This window comes from Oryctolagus cuniculus, chromosome 17 (genome assembly GCF_051225735.1).
Source record: "Oryctolagus cuniculus isolate XC-2025 breed Fujian yellow rabbit chromosome 17, ASM5122573v1, whole genome shotgun sequence".
Taxonomy (NCBI): Eukaryota; Metazoa; Chordata; class Mammalia; order Lagomorpha; family Leporidae; genus Oryctolagus; species Oryctolagus cuniculus.
The window spans coordinates 19,573,322-19,600,444 of record NC_142883.1 but is presented as its reverse complement, the minus strand read 5'-3'; the positions used below and the strand labels follow the sequence as shown (position 1 = coordinate 19,600,444).

At 53.9% G+C, this 27,123-nt stretch overlaps 1 protein-coding gene across 1 annotated transcript; it reads left to right on the top strand.

Moving 5' to 3' along the window:
- Positions 1–525: 525 nt before the first annotated feature.
- ARL4D (ARF like GTPase 4D) lies at positions 526–2,294 on the top strand. Its single transcript, XM_008271553.5, has 2 exons — positions 526–643; positions 1,061–2,294. The coding sequence occupies exon 2, from the start codon at positions 1,124–1,126 to the stop codon at positions 1,724–1,726; it is 603 nt and encodes a 200-aa protein (XP_008269775.3). The 5' UTR covers positions 526–643; positions 1,061–1,123; the 3' UTR covers positions 1,727–2,294.
- The last annotated feature ends 24,829 nt before the right edge of the window (positions 2,295–27,123 follow it).

Here is a 27,123-nt window from a genome sequence, read left to right as displayed (position 1 = left end):
CCTAGCCCGATAACTGATGACGCAGGACGCACAGGTGCCGCATTCGGACAGACCCCTGCTCAGCCGTACCCTCGCCAGCTCGGACCTCAGACAAGTCAATGAACCCTTGGGAGCTTTCTTTCCCATGCGTGGAGGACAACAGTCCCTAGCAGGCTGCTGTGAGACGTAGCAGGGGTGGACGGAATGAGCCCCGCGAAGCAGTTGTTTTCTGTGTTCCAGGTAACATATGAGGACCCTTCGGCCCTGGGCACGCCTAGCGGGGGTTGCCCGCTGTCCCCCGAGACCAACGCTGCCACGCGCGCACTTTCCATATCTGGTGAAATTCGGAGCCTAATTCCAAATGTTAGAATGTGCTAGAAAAGATCAAATAAAGCCGCCACCAACACAGCAAGCATGCAGCCCCGCGCAGCCCGGGATGCGCCGCTGCGAACTCCACGCCCCGCCCCGCCGCCGCGGGGCCGCTGATTCGCTCGCGCCGCCTGACGTCACGGGGGGTTTTTAGGGCGAGCCCCAGGCCCGGGCCGCAGAGTCCGCGGGAGGCGAGCCGGATTCCGGGTGCCGGGCGTTAGGTGCTCGCTGCTGGCTGCAGGCTGCAGACGGCGGCGGCTGCGGCGTCTGGCGCGGGGAGAGCGGCTGACGCGAGGTAAGGGGCCTGTGCGGGTGGTGCCGTGGCGGCCGCGTGCGGGCCCCAGCGAGGGGGGAGGTCGCGGTTTGCGGAGGGGCGTGTGGACGGTCCGGACGCGCGGAGAGTGGGGGAGCTGGACTTGAGCGGCTGTGTATCCCGACTGTTAGTCTGGGGGCCCTGCCCTACTTCCCCCTCCCGGAGGGTATCCTCTCTTCCCAAACACTGGTCGCCACACAAGAGGCTATAGAAGCCGACCTAAGGCAGGGTCGCACCTTTGCCACCTCCTCCGCATGGCCCCGAGCCCCCTCGAGGGGAGAGCGCCTCTGTTACACCTGCAGGTGTTTGCTTTAAAACAAAAAGGAAGGCTTGCCAGCTGCGAATTTCGTGTTTATCATTTAACCTCTCCCCTTCCTCCCGTGACCTTTCCCTGCTCAGGTAACCCAGGTGTGCCTCCTCCGCCCCACTCCTACGGAGACCCGCGGCGCTTCCTCGTCCACGATGGGGAACCACTTGACGGAGATGGCGCCCACTGCCTCCTTCCTGCCCCACTTCCAGGCCCTGCACGTTGTGGTCGTCGGGCTGGACTCTGCCGGAAAGACCTCCCTCCTTTACCGACTCAAGTTCAAGGAGTTTGTCCAGAGTGTCCCCACCAAAGGCTTCAACACGGAGAAGATCCGGGTGCCCCTGGGGGGGTCCCGTGGCATCACCTTCCAAGTGTGGGACGTGGGGGGCCAGGAGAAGCTGCGGCCGCTGTGGCGCTCCTACACCCGCCGGACCAACGGGCTGGTGTTTGTGGTGGACGCTGCCGAGGCCGAGCGGCTGGAGGAGGCCAAGGTGGAGCTCCACCGGATCAGCCGGGCCTCGGACAACCAGGGGGTGCCGGTGCTGGTGTTGGCCAACAAGCAGGACCAGCCCGGGGCGCTCAGTGCGGCTGAGGTGGAGAAGAGACTGGCGGTCCGGGAGCTGGGAGCTGCCACGCTCACGCACGTGCAGGGCTGCAGCGCGGTGGACGGGCTGGGCCTGCAGCCGGGCCTGGAGCGTTTGTACGAGATGATCCTCAAGAGGAAGAGGGCGTCCCGGGTGGGCAAGAAGAGGCGGTGACCTGGGGCCACCGCTCCCCACCTAGTAGGGGTCTGTACTTGGACAGCAAGTGGAGCCTGTGGCTGCTCAGGTAGCTGGGGGTGCAGGACCTGCGTGCCTCAGTGAGGGACAGAGGAGCGGGGGGGACCCTGTGTTGGTGCCGTGTTGCAGCAGGGACTGGGAGATGCATCGCTCCCTCATCCTTGCCTCCGGAGAAGTGGGGGCTGCAGACCGTGGAGGCCTGAACGGAGACTGCGACTCTACCTCGACCCTGTTTCTCCTTTCTCTTCTCTGGCTTTTCCGTTGGCTGTGTTTTGAGGGGACGGACATTGCTGGGAGACTGCGTGGGGATGGATGCTAATTACCTCCCCACCCCACTTCCCCCCCAGCTGCACAGTGTCCCCAGGCTGCTGCTCGAGGACGCAGCAGTCACCACAGTCTTTATTTTTGTGTCTGTGAAGGGCCAAGAACCCCTGCCCACGTTTGTAGACCCACAACCCTTTTTATAAGCTGAGTGCGTCCTCGGTGTTATTCCTGTTGGCTGTTTTTAGCATTTGCCTGTAAGTTATTAAAGACTGATGATGCTGTATTCTCTAGTGTTGGTCTGGCCTTTTCCTGTCTCCTCATCTACACCCGGGGTAGCCCAGGGTTTCTAGATGGGCCAGGGAAGACACTCACCTTGAAGCTGCGTGTCACTTCAAGTCACACAGTGACTGACTAAGCTGTGGGAATGGTGGCTGCGCTCAGAGAGGGGCAGTGGGAGGAGCTCGTCCTCCCAGCACACCTGCTGAGCCAGCACTGGGAAGACCTAGATCACTGTGTTAGTTGTCTCAGGATGAAGAAAAGGGTCAGAGTACCCTCGCTGGGTACCTGCTGCCCACCAGCGTCAGCCATGTCTGACAATGTCGAACAGTTAGGTCCTCCTGGGCTTTCTGCCTGGGAGTGCTGGGTCGGAACCAAGCCCCTCCCAGCCCCAGAGCTGGTTGAGAGTCCCCGGGGTTTCATCACCCGATAAAGCACCCAGGGAGGCAGAGAGGGTGCTCGCAACCCCCCTCCTGGGGGAGGCTTCCCGAGGAACTTGCTGCCTTCTCCCAGGCTGTCAGAAGCTGAGCTCTGCTGTTTGCTGAACCTGAGCCCATTCCGGTTTGTTCCAACCAGGTCCCTGCGGCTGGCAGGACGGGGGTGGGTGTGCATTGATCCGGAAGGGTGCTCAGTGTGCGTCAGTGCTGGGGCCTGTTTGACACAGAGCTGCTGGGCTGGTTCTGCTGGAGACGTGGACTACCTGTGCCCCTGCCCCCACACACCTGTGACTCAGCCCTCCCATGGAGTCCTGCAGCCCAGGAAGAGGCCAAGGCTCTGGTCTAAGGCTGGGGAGGGCCTGGCCAGAAAGACCTTCCACCTGCTGGGGGGATCTTTCCTCCTCACCCCACTTCAGTTCTTTTACTTCAAAATCTCCCAGATCTCCCAGGACACGTTTTCTGCATTTCTAGTCACCTGGGAGACAGGTCTCTGCACACCCACCCCCTAGCCCTATCAGAGGGGCTCCTGGTTCTGGCTCCATATCTTAGAACTGGCATCTTCTGCTCCCCTGTGCCCTAGCCTCCAGGTGTGCCCTAGCCTCCAGGTGTGGTGGTCTATGGGTGGCTAGGGAAGAGGGGGGAGCTGGTGACAGCCAGCCCTCCACCCCCACCCCGTCACCCACAGCCTTGCACAGGTTGCAATGTGAAGTCCACGTGGATGCCATTTTCCCCTTAGGCCTTCCCTTCCTGGAACCCCTCCCCATGAGGGCAAGGATGACGGTGATCCCCCTTACCCATGCCCTCCCCAGTCCTCCCTATGCAGTGTGTACTTAAGGAAGAGAGAAGGGAACGGGGGGTAGGAGGGTCTGGTGTTGTGGTGTAGCAGGTTAAGCCTCTGCCTACATTCCATATGGGCGCCAGTTCAAGTCCTGACTGCTCCACTTCTGATCCAGCTCCCTGCTAACCTGCCTGGGGAAGCAGCAGAAGATGGCCCAACTGCTCCCTCCCAGGCAAGGGAGACCTGGCAGAAGCTCTGGCTTTGGCCTGGCCCAGCCCAGCCCTGGCCGTTTCAGCCATTTAGGGGTGAACCAAAAGATGGATCCATCTTTCTCTCCCCGCCCTGCCACCCCTGCCCCCATAACTCTGACTTTAAAATAAATAAGTGAATCTTAAAGGAAAAAAGGAAAGCAGGTGTTTGGCACATCTTGGGGAGCCCATATGCCACATTGGTTTGAGTTCCAGCCACTGTGCTTCCCATCCGGGGCAGCAGTGGGCATGGCTCATGGCTGACACCCGTTTGGAGACCTGGATTGAGTTTCTGGCTCCTAGCTTTGGCTTGGCATAGCCCTGGCTATTGTAGGCATTCAGGGAGTGAACCAGCAGGTGGGAGATATCTTTGTCTCTCCATCTCTCTACAAATAAAATGGAAACACATAAATGAAAGTTACTAAGTAGATTTAAAACAAGAAAGAGGACTGGAAGAAGTCCCGAGGTCCAGAGAGGGCAGCATCGTGCCCGAGGACACACAGCACCTAGTGCTGCACTCAGTTCCTTCCTCCTAGGCTAGCTCTCTGTACTTCCAGGCAGTGGGATGCAGGAGACAGGGAGCAAGTGCGGCATCCCAGAGCTCCGACTGCTCGCCCAGCCTCGCCCTCCCCTTGATTAGATTAAAGACCAGCTTTCCATTCCTGCTTCTCCTTCCTGGGGAGGGGGAACTTTATCTCCAAGGCCCTGCAGAGCTCTGGCCTCTAATCTGGCCAGAAGTCCCCACCCCGCCTTTGCACTGATAATGTGGTGTTCCATGCTTTTCTTGAGATGGGCACCTCCCTGGGGCCTGGCCAGCTGGGCTCTGCCGAGGTGGTAGGAGCATGCAGGACAGCCTGCTCTCCAGCCCAGGCCAGCTTTGCATCGGGGCCAGTGGGCTGTGCAAGGGCAGCAGGGGAAATAAAGCAGCGCGGAGGCCCAGGCCAGCACTCACTGGCAGTGCTGGGCAGTCTGTGGCCATGCCCCATGTCCAAGGCCACCTGCAGGGGAGTTTGTGGGTGGATGTGTGGACCCTCCTCCCTTGGCTGAGCCGGGAAGGGAGAGCGGACTTGTTCTTTCCATTTTTTTTTAAAGATTAATTTATTTGAAAGGCAGAATTACAGAGAGAGGAAGATACACAGAGAGAAAAAGATCTTCAATCCACTGGTTCACACTCCCCAAGTGGCCTCAATGCCAGGGCTGGACCAGGCTGAAGTCAGGAGCCAGGAACTCCATCTCAGACTCCTATGTAGGTGCAGGGGCCCAACAACTTGGACCATCTTTCTGTGCTTTCTGGGGTGCATTAGTAGGGAGCTGGATCAGAAGTGGAGCAGCCAGGACTCAAACTGGTGCCCATATTGGATGCTTGCCCTGCAGGTGGCAGCTTTACCCACCAAGCCAAAACACTGACCCCCTGTTCTTTCCTTTGATTTTTACTGTCTCCAACCCCACATTTCAAAAATAATAGATCTTTATTCAAATGAAAGAAATCTAAACTTAGAGAATGGAGAAACTCCAGATATTTTTCTCTGCATGCACAAAAAAGGTGTGTCAATGTAACACATGTAGAGTTACATAATGCACGTTGTATAATTATGCTTTTCTTATTTATATCTTGGACATTATCCAATGCTGGCACACATAGATTTTTCTTGTTCTTTTTTGTTGCCCACATGAAATTCCATCGTATTAATATTAATGTACCACCATTTGTTTATTAAATCCTCTATTGAGTAGTCATGACCTCCTTTTTTTCATATGGTTTGGTTGTCCTGTAAGACAGAGGAAAGAGGGGAGCGCATTTGGCCCAGTGCTTAAGACACCGCTTGGGATGCCCACATCCAAATCAGAGTGCCTGGGTTCAAGTCCCCACGCTGCTTCCAAAGTGTACCCTGCCATCCCTGTGGGAGACAGAGATCTACTTTCAGACTGATTTTAAAAAGAAAGAGGAGAGATTCCTGGCAGTGGATTTGTTGGGTCAAAATGTTCATACACCTGCCACGGTGTGTGCGGTTATGTCCAGAAGGCTGGGAGGGGAGAAAACCTCATCAGCCTCTTCACCCTGCAGCCCCAGGGGGCCTCACCCCAGCGCCTTTCCAAGCTGGTGTGTGTGCATGTGTGTGGTGTGTGCTCTTGCTTTGAGGGAGGTGAGAAATATCCCCAGCAGCTCGGTGCGGATCTGCAGGGACAAGGAGCAAGACTGGGCTCAGTTTCCCAGTAAGGAGATGGTGCAGCACCCAGGCTGCCTGGCTGGTGGGGGACGTGGACAGATGGCGAGGACTCCCTGGCACCCTGCTTGTCACAGACGTCAGGCAGAGTGGGCGAAACAAGTCCAGAAATAAACCCTTGGGGGACTTGGCTCAGGGCAGGCGCGAGGCTGAGAAGAGAAGTGTGTTTCTGAGCAGACATGGAGAGGGAACCTTCTACCCCAGGAGGGTTCGGGTGACCCATGACCCCTCTGATGCGGCCCCCTCCCACCGCTGTAGCTCATGGCCCCTGGGACAGAAAGCAGAAGGCTGAAGCGTCAGATAGCTTGGCTGCTCTGGGCTCTCTGGGGCTTGATCTCTGCCCAGACCCTCAGACTCCAGGCTGATCCTGGGTGCGTGCTTCTTCTCAGGGGAGGTGGGAGGCAGGGGGCTTATCTCCTTCGCATTCCCCACCCCCTCCTATTAAATCTGGGGAGAAGTTCCTTGGAGGCGGGGAGGGCGACAGCTGGGTTTTCAAAGCCTGTTGAAAGCGAGGCTTTGTGCTTTTGCTGGTGTTTGTTTTCATAAGGTGGCCCACTGCTTTCCACCCCAGATGCTGTCCCTTCTGCTTAGGGACAGGGGAGGCAGAGCTGCTTACTCAGCCTCTGGAGCTCTCCCAGGCCGATGGGGAGGGGTGTCAGGGCCGCCAGGTTGACCACACATCCCAGACAGAGGCTCCCGAAGCAACGCCAGGGTAAAACTCAACTCTGCCACCGCCACTTGTGCCCTTGGCCAAGCCAAGGTCTCCTGGCCTTGGTTTACCCTCTGTAAGTAAAGGTGTTGAATAGACATCACCAGATCCTTTCTGGCTCACTTTTTTTTCTTTCTTTTTTTCTTTCTTTCTTTCTTTTTTCTTTTTTCCTTAAGATTTATTTATTTGAAAGGGAAAGTTACAGAGAGGCAGAAGCAGAAAGGGAGAGAGAGGTCCTCCATCCGCTGATTCACTCCCCAAATGGCTGCAATGGCCGGAGCTGCACTGATCCAAAGCCAGGAGCTAGGAATCAGAATCCAGGAGCTTCCTTCAGGTCTCTCACGCGGGTGCAGGGGCCCAAGCATCTGGGCCATCTTCTGTTGCTTTCCCAGGCCACAGCAGAGAGCTGGATTGGAAGTAGAGCAGCCAGGACTCGAACCAGTGCCCATATAGGATGCCAACACTGAAGGCGGCGGCTTTACCAGCGTTGCCACAGCGCCAGCCCTGGTGGCTCACTTTCTTTGATCTCGGCATTAGGTGGGTGTGGGGAGCTCCTCAGTGACTGTCCTTCATCTTCTCACTCTGAAAAGACCTTGTTTGTTTGGCTTCCTGCCTGCCTTCTCCCGTCTGTCTGAGGACAGCCCTCATTCCCCGGGCACTCAGTAGGTGCTCGTCACGTATCTGTGGAACGTGGGCTGTACACTCCAGGGTTGGGGTGCATGTCACCTCCGTGAAGAAGTGGCTTCTGTTTATAAAAGCCAACAGTCCTCAGGAAAAGAAGCTATCAAGTCAGGTTGGAGAGTTTATCTGGGGCAGCTTCCTGGAGGAGGTGAGAAGAAGATGGCTTGAAACCAGAACCAAGCTTCGTGGTTGACCAGGGACTTGGAGCGCCACGGGCTTGGAAGCACCCTTGGCCCTGCTTACTGATCAGGAGGAAAGGCCTTAGCCTGGGGTTTAGTACACACAGTCTCACTCCTCCCATCCTGTAGTGCCCTGGCCTGGGACACTCCCCAGTATCTGTCCCCGACTCCCCTCTTCCCATCTCCTCCCATGGCCACCTGAGGATGGTCGAGCTGTCTGTGGGTTCCCATCCCAGAGGAACCTAGGACAGGGATGGGGAGGCGACTCCCCAGCTGTCCAACATGGCAGTCACGAGCCATTTGTATATGCGGTGACAGTGCAGACTGTGGCTCGGCTGAACTCGGATCCTCTGTAAGAGTAAGATGCACACCAGATTCCAGAAACTTAGTACACAAAAGAATGAAAAATATCCGATCATGGCCGGCGCCGTGGCTCAATAGGCTAATCCTCTGCCTGCGGTGCCGGCACACCGGGTTCTGGTCCCGGTCGGGGTGCCAGATTCTGTCCCGGTTGCCCCTCTTCCAGGCCAGCTCTCTGCTGTGGCCCGGGGGTGCAGTGGAGGATGGCCCAAGTGCTTGGGCCCTGCACCCCATGGGAGACCAGGAGAAGCACCTGGCTCCTGGCTTCGGATCAGCGTGGTGCGCCGGCCACAACGCACCGGCCACAGCGGCCATTGGAGGGTGAACCAACAGCAAAAGGAAGACCTTTCTCTTTCTCTCTGTCTCTGTCTCTCTCTCACTATCCACTCTGCCTGTCAAAAAAAAAAAACAAAAAAAAAAAAACAAAAAAACAAAAACAAAAACAAAAAACGATCAATCCTTTTAAAATACTGATTACATGTTGAAGTGGTATTTTTGATACACTGATTAGATAAGAATTTTAGAACTTGGAGAGGTGGAGGGTCAGAGCTCCCTTGTGCTGTTTCACTTCCCAGATGCCCACAAGCTAGCAGCTGCGAACCCAATCCAGGTCTCCCACGAGGGTGGTGGGAACCCAACTCCTTGAGCTGTCGCCGCTCTGTCCCAGGGTCTGCTTTGGCAGGAAGCTGGAGGTGGGCACAGGCTCTGGGAACTAAACCCAGGCACTGTGATGTGGGACCCAGGCATCTTAACTGCTAAGCTAAAAGCCCTCTCCAATTAACTGTTACTGAAATTAGTTGATTTCTTTTTAGCCTCTGAAAAATCTGGCTACCAGAACAATTAAAGTCGCACACATGGTTCACATTCCATGTCTACTGATGGCTCCCGTTCAGGTTAGCCCGGGGTGGGGGAGGAGCATTATGGGGAGAAGAGCAAAGGTTCAATGATCTTCATTTCTCCCAAGCCCTGGGCAACTGAGACCCCAGCTGCAGCAGCCTGGAAGGAGGGTGGCTTCAGGGCGGCTTCTCCCCGGAGACCTGCACTCCCCTTCCTGAAAGCTGTCCCTGTGGGAGGAGACTCTGCGTATCTTGGATTATTTCAAACCTTATCTTATCCAGCTATGGTTCTCAATGATGGAAGCCTGGCTACTTAGCAGGTGATTTTCCTAGCTCCCTGCATGGGGTTTTCACTCTGTTGTCTCAGTAATGTTGAGTCCAGACAACTGGAATCCGCAGACAACTCCACACCATTATATCTGGTCCGTTCTTTCTTCTTTTTCCTCCTCCTTCCCCACCCCCTCCCTGTCCTTCCCGCCTCCTCCACCTCCCTCCTCCTCTAAGATTTATTAGAAAGGCAGAAGTGACAGAGAGACTGACAGAGATCTTCCATCCACGAGTTCATGCCCACAACAGCTGGGACTGGGCCAGGCCAAAGCCAAGCGCCAAGAACTCCATCCTGGTCTCCCAAGTACTTGGGCCTTGTTCTGCTGATTCCCCAGCTGCGTTAGCAGGAACACTGGACTGCGAGCTCTGATGTGGGCTGCAGGTGTCCCAAGTGATGACTTCACTGGCAGCGCCCAAATCCCGGCCCCTACCGGGTGCGAGCTTTCCTTCTGTGAGACTGCTGAAGCAGCAGCGGCTACTGCCAGACGGCTTTCATCATCTTGTCCTCCCCTGCTGCTTGCTCTGCCTGACCCCCACTCCCACGGAAGCCGGAAGCTGTTGGCGCAGCGTGAGGGCTCAGGCAGGCCAGGCTGAGGAGGCAGGAGGCAGCTGGGGGTCTGACTAATCCACACACTGGCTTAACTGCCCCAGACTTTGCTCCTGTTTAAGCCAGTGGCCTCTGTGCAGACAGCTTGTGCTGGGATGAGCCATCGGGGATCGGGAACTGGGGAGGGCAGACCTACAATGACTCTCACCCCACACACACTTATCCCTAGCCAGAGCGATCCTTCCATCAGTCAGTCATGCTCTTAACCTTCTGCATACAATATGAAAAGTGGTTAGCATTATTGTGTCCTGAAGGCCAAGGGGCTCCACACAGCACCCTACTGTCACCCTAAATAAACAGTCAGGGCAGAGGGAGGAGTCTCCGGAGAGTACTGGGAATGGCAGAACATGGCAGTGGGAGTTTGTGTGTCTTAGTAAACAATGGGCAGAATCACAAAGCTGGAGGCACAGAGTCATTTTCAAGGCCAAACAGAGGAAGATTGCATCAGATATTTTGCAACAGTCTTTGGCCACAGTGATTAATAGCCAGGGTGGCGATGTTTTAGAGGTTGAACAGTTGTTGGGCAGATGTCCTTGCAGAAGTGCATTTTTTTTTTTGTTTTCTAAATGTTTATTTATTTTACAGGCAGAGTTACACAGAGGCAGAGGGGGAGTGGGGGGAGAGAGAGAGAGAGAGGAGAAGAGAGGGAGACTCTTCCATCTACTGGTTTATTCCCCAAATGGTTGCAATGGCCAGGTCTGGGCCAGACTGAAGTTGGGAACCAGGAAATTCATCCGGGTCTCCCATGTGGTGCAGGGGCCCAAGGACCTGGACCATTTTCTGCTGCTTTTGGAAGAGGAGCAGCCGGGACTCAACTGGCACCCATATGGGATGCCACATAGCAGGCAGTGGCACAGCGCCGGCACTGCAGTACTTTCTTTGGGAGATTTTAGTGGCCTCCATGCAAGCCTGTACTGCCTTTTTAAAGATTTATTTTTTATTATTTATTTGAAGAGGAGAGTCACAAACTCATACACACACACACACACACACAGAGAGAGAGAGAGAGAGAGAGAGAGAGAGAGAGAAGGAGAGAGGGAGATTTCATTCATTGGTTCACTTCCCAAATGGCCTCAACAGCTGCAGTTGGTTCAGACCAAAGCCAGGAGCCCGGAGCTCCATCTGGGTCTCCCATGTTGGTGGCAGGGGCCCAAGCACTTGGGTCAAACAGACGTTCCGTTATGGGCTATCAGCATTGCAGGCAGCAGTTGGCCTCGCTGTGCCACACCCCTGGCCCCAACACCTGTGGTTCTGGCAGAGCATAATGTGGTCATCACTGTCAGGCAGGTATGAGACCCTTTCTTCATGACCTCCCAGCTTTCATTCATCTATTTGATATTAGGATTGTCACAAGTGACTCCATTTTGATTCTTTTTCTGAAAGAATTATCTTTTTTTTTAAAAAAATCACTTTTATTTATTTGAAAGGCAGATGGAGAGAGAGAATGAGAGAGCTTCCAGCCTCTGGTTCACCCCTCCAATGCCTGCGTTTGGGAAGGCTGGGCCAGGCTGACCTCAGGACCCAGGAACTCAGTCTGGGCCTCTCATATGGGTGGCAGGGACCCAAGGACTTGAGCCATCACCTGCTGCCGTCCGTAGCGCACGTTAGCAGGAAGCTGGGTTGGAAATAGAGGCAGGACTCTGGTCTCAGGTCCCTTGATAGTGGGTGCAGCCCTCACCCAACGCCTGCCCCTGTTTTGAATGTGATAATTCTGAGGTCCTTTTCGCACTAAGCTACTGCAGCCTAGGTGCAATTTGTACACAAGGAAGCGTCTTAGATGTGGCTCCCTCGACACAGACAGAGACAGGGGCTCAGGCGCGCATGGTTGACTGGGGGGCAAACTCCCAGGAGAAGGGAGGGAAGCCGAGCAGCGTCGGGGAGGAGCTAGCTGGGGCTTCTCAGCAGCAGTCTGGCTTTGCCTCCATCTTGCAGGAAACTCTTGGTGGATAGCCGCACACAGGGAGGCCGGTCTTCGTTGGCTGCTGCTGCTCTGGGTGCCTTCTAGACCGAGGCCAAGTCTCTAGAGAAGGGGAGCCCTTGGCAGCCAGATGGGAGGCTCTGGGTGGAGCATCGCCGCAGCCACTCAAGGGACGCCCGGCTACGCCCCAGGGCTGATTGCGATCCGCCCGCGGCCGTCCCATCCTCGCTGCGCTCGCTCTCGGCCCGCCCTGTTTCTCCCTCCGTTTGTTCTTTTAACTGGAACTCAGGGTAAATCCCTGAATTTCTCTGGGAGCCTCTGGGAAGCTGGGGCTACACAGCTCTCCCCGCCCTTACCAGCCGGTTGCTCGGGCCCCACTTCCGCCCCAACCAGACAGCTTTGATGTCCCCGGGGAACAGTCGACCCTAAAGCCTTCGCCTTCGCTGGCGCTTTCCTTTCACTGGGTGTATCCATCCCCGCCCACAGACGTGGAGAAAGGACGGTTCAAGAGAAATTCTTTCTCCAGGCACGACTGCCCTTCACATCACAGGATACGCTCCCTGGAAGGGGAAGGGTGCGCCCGGGGCTGGCTTCCTTAGGAACTTCAGAACAGAAAAGACCCCTCCTTTCCCTGACTCCTCCTGGATTGGAACAGGGGCTGCGACAGGGGAAGAGATTGGGGGGAGGGCGGATGGGCTGACCTCCCAACCGTCTCCTCTTCTGCTGGCCCGGTCCTGTTCGTAGAGCTGCCAGGATCCCACCGCGGGTGGAAAGCAAGGGAGAGACCAGAACGTTCTTGCAAGGGACTTCGGCTGCTCTTTAACACTCAGGAGCAAAGAGGAGGTCCAGTGTGGTGCGTCCCTAGCCTTTGGCTGTCCTCTCATTGTTGATAGTAGGGCTGTCGACTCCAGGCAAGGGCGTGAGGGAGTAGCTGGGGACAGATGTGGGCGGCCACACACTAGTCCTGCTGGGAGGTGACACTTCCACTACACCTCCACAGGTTTCATGTGAACCTCACCCCGAACTTGGCCTGGTGTCGCCGGGGCGGGCAGGAGGGATGGAGTCGAGCAGGCCCAACGCCAACAGGGAGGCACTTCTCAGAAGGCCTTTGACATGCTGGTGAATGGAGTCTCCCAGGCGCCAAATATGGAGGCAGTTCAGCTCAAAGCACAGCAGCAAGGATGGGGCCTGCACCGCTGGGTGATCTTCTGCGATGGCCGAGAGGCCCCTGGAGTGTTGGGGGAGCCCCTGCCCTCTCTGATGGGTTGTCACATGTCAAGTGTGGCCCAAGACTAAGTCTGGGTCCTGCCTGGGGAAAACGGCCCCAGCATCCAAGCATTTGGTATCTCGGAACTAGGAGAAGGGACCGCCGGGCTGGATGTGTCACCCCCATTAGGCTGGGGCTGGGGCTGTAATTGCTGTAATTCGTTGATGAATGCAATTTGCAGCTGGCTTCTCTCTCTCTGACAGGCCTCAATTAGAGCTGCCAGGGGAGCAGGGGTAGGAGGGGAGCCGGGTGTTGCTTCCAGCTCCTTCTCTTGGGCACTTCTCAGCTGTCTGCCCCACCCCGAAAGAAGAAGGGGCTCTTAGGCCAGTTAATTGTCCACCACCTACCCGCAGAGACCTAACTTTAGAACACATGATCCTGGAGTGGAGAGTGAGAGAGACTTCTGCACTTCTGCAGGTTGATCTGCGTGTTACAGAATTAAAAATTTCCCCATGCTTCACTCGTGGTCAGTATGTGTGTGTGTGTGTGGTTTTTTTTTTTTTTTTTTTTTTTTTGACAGGCAGAGTGGATAGTGAGAGAGAGAGAGAGACAGAGAGAAAGGTCTTCCTTTTGCCGTTGGTTCACCCTCCAATGGCCGCCGTGGCCGGCGCATTGCGGCTGGCGCACCGCGCTGATCCAAAGCCAGGAGCCAGGTGCTTCCTCCTGGTCTCCCATGGGGTGCAGGGCCCAAGCACTTGGGCCATCCTCCACTGCACTTCCGGGCCGCAGCAGAGAGCTGGCCTGGAAGAGCGGCAACCGGGACAGAATCCGGCACCCTGACCAGGACTAGAACCTGGTGTGCCGGCGCCGCTAGGTGGAGGATTAGCCTAATTGTTTTAGGGGCTTCTGAATATCCTGTAGGAAGTAAGATTTTTGAGCCAAAATAGTTATTTCTATCTTTCCGCCTATCTTCTCCCCCTCTCACCGAAGGTGGGGGAGGGGGCGAATTAGAAAGCTGGAAAGGAGAAGATCGATTTTCATTTCAAAAGACCGTAGAGTGCTGGAGGATGTGTAGTCTGATGGCTTTCAAATTCTTAAAAAAATAATAATAATGAGAAGGGCCAGTGTTGTGGCAAAGCGGGCAAAGCTGTCACCTGGTGTTGCAGCCATTTGGGGAGTGAACCAGCAGATGGTCCTTCTCTCTGCCTTTCAAGTAAATACATCTTTGAAAAAATTAATGAGAATGTTTGTTCAAATGAAACCTAATGCAGAAAGAAACTCAATATGTAAAACAGTTTCCAGTTAAATGGAGATAAGGGCTTTGAGCACTGCTGGACTGGCCTCCTCCTCTAGTCCTGCCTCCTCCACCCTCTTCGGTTAGGGTGGCCAACTTGTCCCAGTTTGCCTGGTGTTAGCGCTGAAATCCTGCATTGCAAGAAATCCCTGGGACCTGGGAAAACTGGGACATTCGGCTGCCCTCGGCTCAATGAACATACTTTGAAAACCACTGATGGTGCAACCCCTGTGCTCTACTGGTGAAGATGTTGAGGCTGTGAGAGTGGTGCAGTCCCATCAGGAGCGCCCCACGCCCAGGAGGGCATGCGTGGGAAGTCAACCCTGCCCCTCTGTATCTCTGGCAGAGGTAAAACCGACCACCTTCAAATTTCTCTCTGCCTCCAAGATCCCCTCTTAGGAGGTCTTCCCTAATTCCTCTAGAAGTAGGTGCATCCCCTGAGCTAATTCTCCATTTAGAGCACTGTCAGGTAGAGTTATTATTATTTTTTTTTTTTAAAGATTTATTTGAGGCCGGCGCCGCGGCTCACTAGGCTAATCCTCCGCCTTGCGGCGCCGGCACACTGGGTTCTAGTCCCAGTCGGGGCACTGGATTCTGTCCCGGTTGCCCCTCTTCCAGGCCAGCTCTCTGCTGTGGCCAGGGAGTGCAGTGGAGGATGGCCCAAGCCTTGGGCCCTGCACCCCATGGGAGACCAGGATAAGTACCTGGCTCCTGCCATCGGATCAGCATGGTGCGCCGGCCGCGGCGGCCATTGGAGGGTGAACCAATGGCAAAGGAAGACCTTTCTCTCTCTCTCTCTCTCTCTCTCACTATCCACTCTGCCTGTCCAAAAAAAAAAAAAAAAAAAAAAAAAAAAAAAAAAAAGATTTATTTGAAAGGCAGAGTTACAGAGAGGAGAGGCAGAGAGAGAGAGAAAGGTCTTCCATCTGCTGGTTCACTCCCCAATTGGCTGCAATGGCCAGAGCTGTGCCGATCCAAAGCCAGAAGCCAGGAACTTCTTCCGGATCTCCTAGGCAGGTACAGGGGCCCAAGGACTTGGGCCATCCTCCATGCTTTCCCAGGCCATAGCAGGGAGCTGGATAGGAAGTGGAGCAGCTGGGTCTCGAACCAGCGCCCATATGGGATGCCAGTACTTCAGGCCAGGGCGTTAACCCACTGTGCCACAGCGCCAGCCCCAGGTAGAGTTATTTTGAATCGTGGGTTTTTTCCCCTGTTTGGACTGAAGAATTCTTGGTTATTTTTGTAGCCCTCAGCAGCTAAAGCTGTGTCTGGCAGAGAGCAGGCACTCAAAATGTTTTTAGATAGATGAAGGGATCGATAAGTGGGGAGATGGATGGGGTTGGAGGGTGGAGAGATGAATGGATGGATGGACTGGGAGGTGAATGAGAGCAAATGGGTGGACCAAAAGCTGGCTGTGGTGCTGAAGGCCTGACCAGGGGAAATTGGTCCATCTCTAGGCAAAGTTCTTTGGCATCAATTCCCCCATTCTGACCATTTTGCCTGGATCTGATTTTTGGAAATTTTATTATTATTTCTTAAAGATTTATTATTTGAAAGGCAGAAAGTTACAGAGAGGCAGAGGCAGAGAGAGAGAGAGAGAGAGAGAGAGAGAGAGAGAGAGAGAGAGAGAGGTGTCTTCCAGTCTTCCATCTGCTGGTTCACTTCCCAAATGGCTGCAACGGCCAGAGCTGTGCTGATCTGAAGCCAGGAGCCAGGAGTTTCTGCCAGGTCTCCCACGTGGGTGCAGGGGCCCAAGCACTTGGGCCATCTTCTACTGCTTTCCCAGGCCACAGCAGAGAGCTGGATTGGAAGTAGAGCAGTTGGGACTTGAATTGGTACCCATATGGGATGCAGTGGCTTTACCTGCTATGCCACAATGCCGGCCCCATGGAAACTTTAGTACACTTATATTTAGAATACAAGGACTAAAGCAACTTACCAAAGCAATTAGGAAAATAAGTCATTTAAATGTATCATTTTGGGATGATTTGTGCCATTGCTTTCCTCTGCAGAAAGTTACGATGTAACTACACAATATTTGATGAAAATACCTCAAATAGGCAGATGATGGCGGTGACGAAGACTGTCTGAAAATAAAACAGTTTAAAAATATCAGACAAGGGAGAGTGTAGGAGGCAGGGAAAGAGGATAAGGCATTGGTGAATGTAGCAAAAAGACAGCACTCAGGCTAGAAAGGCAGGGATCCTGAGAGGAGGAAATCCGGGTGCACCTTAGAAGGACTTCCTAGTGATCAGGAATGAGAGACAGCAGGGTAGGACTTTAAAAAAATATTTATATTTCAAAGCCGTGTTACAGAGAAAAAGAGATAGGAGAGATCCACCCAGTGGTTCACTCCCCAAATGGCAAAATGGTGGGGGGGCTGGGCCAGGCCGAAGCCAGGGGTCAGGGGCTTCTTCTGGGTCTCCCATGCAGGTGCAGGGACCCAAGGACTTGGGCCGTGCTCCACTGCTTTCCCAGGTGCATTAGCAGAGAGCTGGATCTGAAGTGGAGCAGCTGGGTCTCCAATCATATGGGATGCTGGTGTGACGGGTGGTGGTTTATCCACTGTGCCACAGTGCCGGCCCCGGTAGGAAGCTGAAACAAAGAGGGAAATGGTGATGTGCATGTTTGGAAGCAAAACCCTAGACTGACTGATTATTCATTTTTCTTGACTACTAATCCAGCTGACATGTACTGAGCATCCATCATGACCCATTCCTCAGGCTAAGTCCTTTCTCCTGCGTTATCTCAGCCCATTCTGCCTGGGGGTAGGAAGATGGAGTCCACCCATCATTCATGTGCACCTTTTCACCCACACCCCCTGGTTTTAACCTCAGCAGCCTGCACAAACTTCCGCTTGAGTCCCACACCTTACCTCCACCCGCTGCTGAGACTCGCCCGCTGGCTGTTTGCAGGTGCCTTCAATTCAAGATGATCCCCCCACCCCCACCACCAAATCTAATCTTTCCCTTCTGCCCTGGTCCATTCAACTCCCACATCAGAACCTGGATGTCACCCCCTTGTCCCATCTTGTGTCCCCGACTTGGGTGCCAGGCTCATTTTTCCAAAATGTAAATCTGAACAGTGATAGCCCCCAATTGTCTTTACAATAAAACATAAGGCTGGGCATTTGGCACAGTGGTGAAGGCGTCACTCAGGACGCTCGCATCCCATAGGGAAATGCTTGGGGTCAGGTCCCAGCTCCATTTCTGGTTTCAGCTTCCTGCTGAGCACACCGTGGGAGGCGGCGGTGATGGCTCAAGTCCTTGGGAGTGGTGGTTTCTGCCGCTTGCATTGGGAGACCTGGATGGAGTTCAGGGCTCCTGGCTTCAGCTTGGCCCAACCCTGGCTGTTGTAGGCATTTGTGGAGTGAATAAAAAACTTCAAAAATTGTACTTAGCATCTTGGCCCAGAGTCCTCGTCCTCTGACCTCTCCTCGCTCTGCTGCATCAAACCATGGTCTGGCTGGCCAGGCTCCCTTTCAGCCCCGTGCGTCTACACAGGTGATTCCTCCTGCCTGGGGCCCCCTTCCTCCCATTTGCACCCCCTGAATTCGTCCTCTTTGTTCACGGCTCCATGTGGTGTAAGTCACCGCCTCCAGGCAGACTCCCTGGCTACCTTCTGCTCCTGAGACTGGGAGAAGCGCCCTTCCTTTGGGTGCCTGAGCTTGCTCAGTGCTCGCCGCACTGTATCACAGTTGCTTGTCTGTCTCTCCCTCCCAGATGTGAGCTTTTCTAGGACAGGCATTCGGTCTCTCATGTCAGGTAGTAGTGTGCCCAGCCAGTTCTGCTGAATGAATCTTTGACCTCCTGAGGTTCTTTGTTGCCTATGGGCCTTGGATCTCTTTCCCTTCCTTGGGGAAGCCAAGGCAGCAAATTTAAGACAGGACTCAGGATGTGCTGCGGAAGTCAGTCTGCTTTTCTCTCCCTTTCCCTCATCTCCTTCAGAATCCGCCGGTGGCCACACCCTTGGCACTGACACCGAGGTCAGCTGGCAGTGAGCGGCCCTTCCCTTCCTCCCCGGCTCTGTCTTCGCTCAGCACAGAACGTTTTTCCTTTTTGGGTGTTCAGAGCGCTGATAGCAGAGGGCTGGGTGGGAGGGAGGCAGCCAGGGGCTGACTGCAGGGAGGCAGGAAAGGCGGGTGTGGGCGAGAGCAGAGATGTGGGTGGGAGCGCTGCTAGGGGGGCCCTTTAAGGGAGAGAGATGATCGAGCTGCTGGAGCACAGCAAGTGGGGTGCGCTTGTCCCCCTTTGCTCCCTGGGGGCTGAGGTCACCCTGTTGGTTTTAACCTCCTCTTGAGCACTGGCAAACGGGGAGAGAGAGATGGTTTTTCCGAACTGGTCTTATACGCTTGCTTGGCACCCAGCCACTGGGCAGAATCCTGCCGGCCGGGCTCTTGTTGATTTGGAGAACACAGGAAAAGGGACTCTGCCTCTTGCCTCACTCATTCCTTCGTCTGGGTGATGGCCGATGCGGGGGCAGGGGGACCGCTGAGACACGGTGCTGCGCCCGCCCGGGGCTGGTGGCCTACAGATCTGAGGTCGGTGGGCAGACCCCATCCCCGCAGTGGGCGCTGAGGTGGGTGTAAGAGCGAGGCCTTGCCGGACTGGGCAGGGGGGCGGGGGACAGGACATTCTGACCACGGAAAGGCCTCGGCTGAGAAACAGACGCTGGGGCTCGCGGAGGGCTTTCTGCGCAGTCTCCAGCCCACACCGACCTCTGACTCCAGCCCCTGAGTCTCCTGAACAGTGAGAGCCGGGCGCACAGCTCAGTCCCTCCTGCAGTCCGCGATCCCCCACCCCCCATGGGCTGTGAGACATTGGACGGCTGACGTCAGCTCTCCGAGCCTCTGTTTTCTCCTCGGCTGAATCAGGACAGTGGTGCCATCCGCCTCACCCTGGGTCGGGGGAATCATTCATGAAAGTGCTTTGTGAACTGTGAAGTGCCATGCTGACCGGAGCTGTCACTCGGCCTTCCATTTATTCGCAGATTCAGTTGAGCAGTAGCCTTAAGAGCTCTCTTATTAAAGGCCTGGTGCGGCGTTGGTTGTGGCAGGAGCCTGGGGCGCCGCGGGCCTGTGTGTGTGTGTGTGTGTGCGCGCGCGCGCGCGCGCCTATGTGCGTCTGCAGCGTGCCTTCATGAAGCAGCACCCATCTGCTGCGTCTGCGGGGAAGCCCCAGCTCCCACAGCCCCCAGCCCTCGCCCCCGGGGTGCAGGCGGGCAGGGACTCGTTCTCCAGGCTCCCCCCAGGGCTGCGGTGCAGGGCCGGTGACTCACCAGCTTTAGTCACCACCCTGCCTACAGAGCTTTCTCTCCCCTGCAAGATGATGAACCCAAAATAAAAACATGGCTGAGGAGCGAGGAGGTGTTGCAGGCTGTGTCTCCGACAGGCCTCTGAGCCACCCAGGAGGGTGCTGAATCCGTTCTTTCCCACTTCTCCCAGCCTGCTCCCCACTCCCACTCCCGTCAGGGGTGTCCTGGAGAACCCAGAGCTGCAGGTGGAGAGCAGGAGGCCCTGGCCTGGTGGCGTTGGCTGGGGCCGGTCACTGTCGCAGCAGCTCCTAGCCAGCCACGTTGGATCTAGGTTTTCTTTCTTCCTTTCCTTTCCTTTCCTTTCCTTTCCTTTCCTTTCCTTTCCTTTCCTTTCCTTTCCTTTCCTTTCCTTTCCTTTCCTTTCCTTTCCTTTCCTTTCCTTTCCTTTCCTCTTTCTTTCTTTCTTTCTTTCTTTCTTTCTTTCTGTAAATCCTAATTTCTAAGATTTATTTGTTTATTTGAAAGGCAGAGAATTAGAGAGATCATCCATCCTCTGGTTCACTCCATCCAGGTCTCTCACGTGGGTGGGAGTGGCCCAAACACTTGGCTCCCAGGCACAGCAGCAGGGAGCTGGATTGGAGATGCAGGCAGAGGAGACTTGAGTTAGCACTGAAATGGGACGCCAGTGTCTCAGGCTGCTTTACCCACCGGCCTCCCCAGTTCTCTTATAGAAACAGTACCTACCCAGGCCAGTGCCTTGGCTCACTTGGCTAATCCTCTGCCTCTGCCTGCGGCACCGGCACCCCAGGTTCTAGTCCCAGTTGGGGCCTCGGGTACTAGTCCAGCTCTCTGCTGTGGCCCAGGAGGGCAGTGGAGGATGGCCCAAGTACTTGGGTCCCTGTACCCACATGGGAGACAAGGAGAAGCACCTGGCTCCTGGCTCTGGATCGGCGAACAGCGTGCCAGCCGTGGAGGCCTTTTGGGGGGTGAACCAACAGAAGGAAGACCTTTCTCTCTGTCTCTCACTGTCTATAACTCTCTCTCTCTGTCTTTCTCTCTCACTGTCTAACTCTGCCTGGCAAAAAAGAAAAAAAGAAACAGTACCTACCCGGTGCAGGTGTTGGAAGGGTTAGCAGTTTACCTGTTCGTTGTCTTCTTCCACATCCCACCAAAGGCTGTAGGAGGGAGGCCCCTTTGTTTTGTTGGCTGAGTGTCCTGAATGCCTGACACAGGGAGACTGGTGATAAGTTTCTGTGGAATCAATGCCTAGAAGGCTTAGAACAGTGCGGGTCCGCGGCATGCCCTGCATGTGTCGGCCGGGGTTGCAGGGTTTCTGCATTTGGGCGATGCAGACATGGAGGACTAGAGCACTGAAGTCGCAAAGCTGAGAGGTGGCAGCAGCTTGAAATGGAACTGCTCACCCGGGTAGGGTCCTTTCTCCCGCGCCATGGCTGCTCCTGGCGCCTCCTCTTCTTTCCTTTCTGCTTTTTTAAAAAAATATTTATTTATTCCTTGAAAGGCAGGGTTACAGAGAGGCAGAGAGAGAGAGAGAGAGACAGAGAGACAGAGAGGTCTTCCATCCACTGGTTCACTCCCCAGATGGAGCTGCGCCGATCTGAAGCCAGGAGCTTCTTCCAGGTCTCCCACATGGGTGCAGGGACCCAAGCACTTGGGCCATCTTCTACTGCTTTCCCAGGCCACAGCAGAGAGCTGCATGGGAAGAGGAGCAGCCAGGACTAGAATTGGTGCCCATATGGGATGCTGACACTTCAGGCCAGTGCTTTAACCCACTGTGCCACAATGCCAGCCCCAGTACCAGTATATTTTTTTTAAAACATTCACCCTTTTATTATTATTATTTTTAGTTGATACATAATTCTATTTCAGGGGAACAGTGTGGAAGAACAATATGTGTATACAATGTGCAATGATCAAATCAGGCCATTTCCCTCTCCTTTAAACATTTATCACTTCTTTGTGTTGGGAAGCTTTGGGCTTCTCTTTCTTTCTTTCTTTTTTTAAAAAAAGATTTATTTGTTGATTTATTTTAAAGGCAGAGTTACAGAGAGGCAAGGCAGAGAGAGAGAAAGATCTTTCATCTACTGGTTCAGTCCCCAGATGGCTACAATGGTCAGAGCTTAGTTGATTCAGAGCCAGGAGCTTCTTCTGGGTCTCCCACACAGGTTCAGGAGTTCAAGCAGTTGGCCATCCTCTACTGCTTTTCCCAGGCCATAGCAGAGAGCTGGATCAGAAGTGGAGCAGCCGGGACTCGAACTGGTGCCCATATGGGATGCTGGCATGGCAGGCAGAAGCTTAGCCCACTAGGCCACAGCACCAGCCCCTCTTTATGTCTTTATATTCTTTCCTTTATATTCTTTCCTTTATATTCTTTCCTCTGAGCCTTCTCACCTTCTCCAGGTAAAACACTCATTAAAACTGAGTGACGGGGCTGGCACTGTGGCATAGTGGGTAAAGCCACCACCTGTAGTGCCAGCATTCCATATGGGCACTGGTTCAAGTCTCAGCTGCTCTACTTCCGATCCAGCTCTCTGCTAATGCCTGGGAAAACAGTCGAAGATGGCCCAAGTCCTTGGGCCCCTGCACCTTTGTGAAAGACATAGAAGAAGCTCCTGGCTCCTGGCTTCAGATCGGCGCAGCTCCGGCAATTGGGGAGTGAACCAGAGGATGGAAGACCTCTCTCTGCCTCTCTTTCTCTCTCTGTTTAACTCTGACTTTCAAATAAATAAATCAATCTTAAAAAAAAAAAAAAAAAAAAAAAACTTGAATGATGGGGCTGGCGCTGTGGCCTGGTAGGCTCTGCTTCCACCTGTGGCGCCGGCATCCCATATGGGTGCCGAGTCCCAGTTGCTCCTCTTCCGCTCCAACTCTCTGTTATGGCCTAGGAAAAAAATGGGAGATGGCCCAAGTGCTTGGGCCCCTGCACTTGCATAGGAGACCCGGAAGAAGCTCCTGGGCTGGCTAAATGGACAGAATCAACCTCTCTCTCTTTCTCTGCCTTTCCTTCTCTAACTCTGACTTTCAAACAAATAAATAACTCTTTAAAAGAAGAAAAAGCAGTATAACTTTCAGCAAAAGCAACCTGCCTTCTGTGTGGCACGGTTTCTTCATCTGTAAAGTGGACAGGGTGATGGAACGTGGCTCGTGGGTTCAGCACTGCGAGGATTAGACAAGTGACAGACACACTCGTGGCTCGACTCACACGAACTTGTAATCATCACCACTACTTCTGTGGGGGCTCTAAAATGTATCATAGATTCAGACTCAGATTCTCAGAGTTGGGAGAGCTCCTGGAGGATATTGGCCCAGTTTAAAAATGTTATCTGGGAGACTAAAACCCAGAATTATTTGACTTTCCCAAGGATACAATGCTGATTTTTAAAAAATCACCTAAGAATTCTTTTTTTAAATTTTTTATTTTATTTCTTATTTTTTGACAGGCAGAGTGGACAGTGAGAGAGAGAGACAGAGAGAAAGGTCTTCCTTTTGCCATTGGTTCACCCTCCAATGGCCGCCGCAGCCGGCGCACTACGGCCAGCGCACCGCGCTGATCTGAAGGCAGGAGCCAGGTACTTATCCTGGTCTCCCATGGGGTGCAGGGCCCAAGCACCTGGGCCATCCTCCACTGCACTCCCGGGCCGCAGCAGAGAGCTGGCCTGGAAGAGGGGCAACTGGGACAGAATCCGGCGCCCCGACAGGGACTAGAACCTGGGGTGCCGGCGCCGCAAGGCGGAGGATTAGCCTAGTGAGCCTCGGCACCGGCACCCAGGGTTCTAGTCCTGGTTGGGGCGCCGGATTCTGTCCCAGTTGCCCCTCTTCCAGGCCAGCTCTCTGCTGTGGCCCGGAAGTGCAGTGGAGGATGGCCCAGGTGCTTGGGCCCTGCACCCCATGGGAGACCAGAAGTACCTGGCTCCTGCCATCGGATCAGCGTGGTGCGCCGGCCACAGCGCGCCGGCCGCGGCGGCCATTGGAAGGTGAACCAATGGCAAAAGGAAGACCTTTCTCTCTGTCTCTCTCTCTCACTGTCCACTCTGCCTATCAAAAATAAAAAAAAAATAAAAAATAAAAAAAAGATAGGAACATCAACAACAATAGCTGCTACAACTACTTCTAAAAAAAAAAAGCACCTAAATTGTAGGACAGGGAGTGTATGTGGGCGTGTGGAGGGTGCAGGAAGAGAGGGAGGAATTCCGGAATATTCTTTCAAATTACCTTGCTCATCACTGAGACATACGGGGCTGTATTCCCGTGCGCTCACCCTGATCTCCGTCAGCCAGAGTTTTGGTACACTCGTCCTTCTTCTTGTGACTTCTGAATTTTGCATACTATTTCCCAGGATCCATTTGGATTATCTTTTGTTGTTGTTTCCCAAATAACAGTTTCATTTTTAAAAAAGATTTATTTTATTTATTTGAAAGGCAGACTGATAAGGGAGAGTGGGGGGGGGGAGAGACAGACAGACAGAGAGACAGAGAGATAGAGGTGTCTTTCATCCACTGGTTCACTCCCCTAAGTGGCTGCAAGGGCTGAGGCTTGGCCAGGTCAAAGCTAGAAGCCTGGAACTCCACCCGGGTCTCTAACACGAGTGGCGGGGCCCACATACTTGGGCCATCTTCCGCTGCTTTCCCAGGCACGTTAGCAGGGAGCAACAGGGCCTTGACATGGTGCTCGGATATGGGGTGGATGACGCTGTCACAGTGACTAACAACCTGCTGTGCCACAATGCTGGCCCCCCTTTTCATTCATTTTTTTTTTTAAGATTTATTTATTTATTTGAAAGTCAGAGTTATACAGAGAGAGAAGGAGAGGCAGAGAGAGAGAGAGAGAGAGAGAGAGGTCTTCCATCTGTTGGTTCATTCCCCAGTTGGCCAAAATGGCTGGAGCTGCACCTATCCGAAGGCAGGAGCAAGGAGTCTCCTCCAGGTCTTCCATGCGGGTGCAGGGGCCCAAGGACTTGGGCCATCTTCCACTGCTTTCCCAGGCCATAGCAGAGAGCTGGATTGGCAGTGGAGCAGCCGGGACTCAAACCGGCACCCATATGGGATGCTGACACTGCAGGTGGCAGCTTTACCCACTACACCACAGTGCCAGCCCCCATCTTTTCATTCTTTAAGATTCTAATTAATTTCCTGTTGAAATGCTCCACTCTTCATTTATTTTGCCCATATTAACAATAATTATTTGAAAATCTTTATCTTCTACCTCTAGTATCTGTATTATTTGTGTATCTACTTCCTGTGGGTTTTTATTTAATTATCAGTTACCTATTCCTGCCTCTTCACTTCCTCAGTGGTGTCTTGGTCGAATCCTGTGAAAAAGGTATGGCAGCATGGCCGAGGTCCCATCGGGTGTTTATGTCCCACCAGGAGGCTCAGGCCTCCTTGGGTTTACCACACCCCCAGATGTGGCCTCAGCTTCCAGGGGAGGGCCTGGCAGGCTGGGTCTGGACACCTGGCAGAGTGCAGCGACTCCCCTGCCACTCTTCGACGCTGTGTTAGTCTCCTTTACTTTCCTCCGTGCAGAGCCCCAGACTTCAGCAGACACTAGGAGGGGACATTGGCTGCATATGGGTTCCTCTCAAGTCTCCCACTGTGGCTTTCCAGCTTCTGTGTGACTGTCGGAAGCTCTGCTGGTTTCTTTGTCTGGAAGCAATGCCCTCTGTGGAGGACAGGCCACTGATATGTTATGTTCTGCATAAAGAACAGGAAGGGAGGTGCTGATAGTCTCTAAACACAAGGAAAAGGAAATGGGAAAGTTAATTGCCTGGTATGATTGGTTTATTTTATGTTTATGTATTGAGATTTTGCAATGTATCCCATAAAATGCACACATATTACATGTTAATCCAATGTTTTTAAAAACAAAGTAATTCTTTTTTACAAAGGTGGTTCTTGGGGCCCGTGTTTTGACACATGGGTTAAGCTAGCGCCTGTAATGCCAGCATCCCGTGTGGGTGCTGGTTCGAATTCTGGCTGCTCCACTTCCCATCCAACTCCCTGCTAATGTGCCTGGGAGGGAAGCGGAGGCTGATCAAGTGCTTGGGCCCCTGCCACTCATGTGAGAGACTAAACTGGAGTTCCAGGCTGCTGGCTTTGGCCTGGCCCAGAACTAGCTTATTGTGGTCATTTGGGGAGTGAGCCAAGAGATGGAAGATCTTAATCTCTGTGTCTCTTCCTTTCTCTCTAATGCTCTGCCTCTCAAGTAAATATTTAAAAAGAGTGGTTCTCTACGACTAGTGAAAGTGGTCAACAACCCGACCCTCAGTGGTGGAAGGCGGTAAAGCAGGGTCTCCAGGCACAACGATGGCCTTGGGAATGAGAGCTGTGGGACACAAGGAGGGTGACAGTAGTAGCAATCCAGGAGAGGGGCTGGCGCTGTGGCACAGCAGGTAGAGCCACCATCTGCAGTGCCAGCATCCCATATGGGCATCGGTTCAAGTCCTGGCTGCTGCACTTCCCATCCAACTCTCTGCTATGGCCTGGCAAAGCAGTAGAAGATGGTCCAAGTCCTTGGGCCCCTGCACCCATATGGGAGACCCAGAAGAAGCTCCTGGCTCCTGGCTTTGGATTGGCCCAGCTCTGGCCATTGCAGCTATTTGGAGAGTGAACCAGCAAATGGAAGGCCTCTCTCTCTCTTTCTCTCTCTCTCTCTCTCTCTCTCATACACCATTCTGCCTCTCTGTAATTCTGCCTTTCAAATAGAGACGATGGGCCGGGCTGGGTCTATGAGGACCCCCGTGCAACAGATCTGCCAGTCTTCCAGCGTCTTCCCCACTTCAGTGTGCACTTTCATTGAATCCTTCCAGCCCCCTAGGCAGGAGCAGCAGTGTGCTGGAGCTAGCACGTGCTCTCTCAGATGCTCAGAGTCGAGCCAGTGCTGTGGCATAGTGGGTAAAGCCACCGCCTGCAGTGCCAGCCTCCTATATGGGCACTGGTTCAAGTCCCGGCTGCTCCACTTCCAATCCAGCTCTCTGCTATGGCCTGGGAAAGCAGTGGAAGGTGGCCCAAGTCCTTGGGCCCCTGCATCCATGTGGGAGACCTGGAAGAGGCTCTTGGCTTCAGATCGGTGCAGCTCCAGCCTTTGCGGCCAACTGGGGAGTGAACCAGCAGATGGAGGCCTTCTCTCTCTCTCTACCTCTCCTTCTCTCTCTATGTAACTCTGACTTTCAAATAAATAAATAAATAAATAAATCTTTAAAAACAAAACAAACCCCAGATCCTTTTGGGTCCAGAGTCCTTGAGTACTTTTTCCTGGGGATATAAACTGATTTTCTGTTCCTAGGATCACCTGACACAGCCCATTGAGAAAAAATTAAAATGTTGCATTCCCTGCTCCTCCCTGCCCCAGTGGGAGCAGCTGAAGAACTTCCCAATCTTCTTCTTAATCTTCACCATGACCATAACGCAGGCAGCTTGCCTTTCTCTTTGTTAATTTTTTTGAGAGGTGAGAGACAGAGACAGAGAGAGGGTAGCTCAAATCCCCTGGTTCCCTCCTTGAATACCCATAACCGCCAGGGTTGGGTCAGGCCAAAGTCGGAAGCCAGGAACTCAGTATGGATCTGCCCTGCAGGAGGAAGGAGCCCAGTCCTTGGGCCATCACTGCTGCCTTCCAGAGGAGCCAGGGTCAGGTATGGCACCCTGGCCCTCAGATACGGGATATGGGTGTCCCAACTGGTGCTGTAACTGCTAGGAAATGCTCACCCTAGGCGGCCGTTTTGTTTGTTTTTGGCAGGCAGAGTTATGAGAGAGACAGAGAGACA

Coding starts and splice junctions, on each gene's coding strand:
- ARL4D (XM_008271553.5), top strand. CDS start 1,124: ATGGGGAACCACTTGACGGAGATGGCGCCCACTGCCTCCTTCCTGCCC.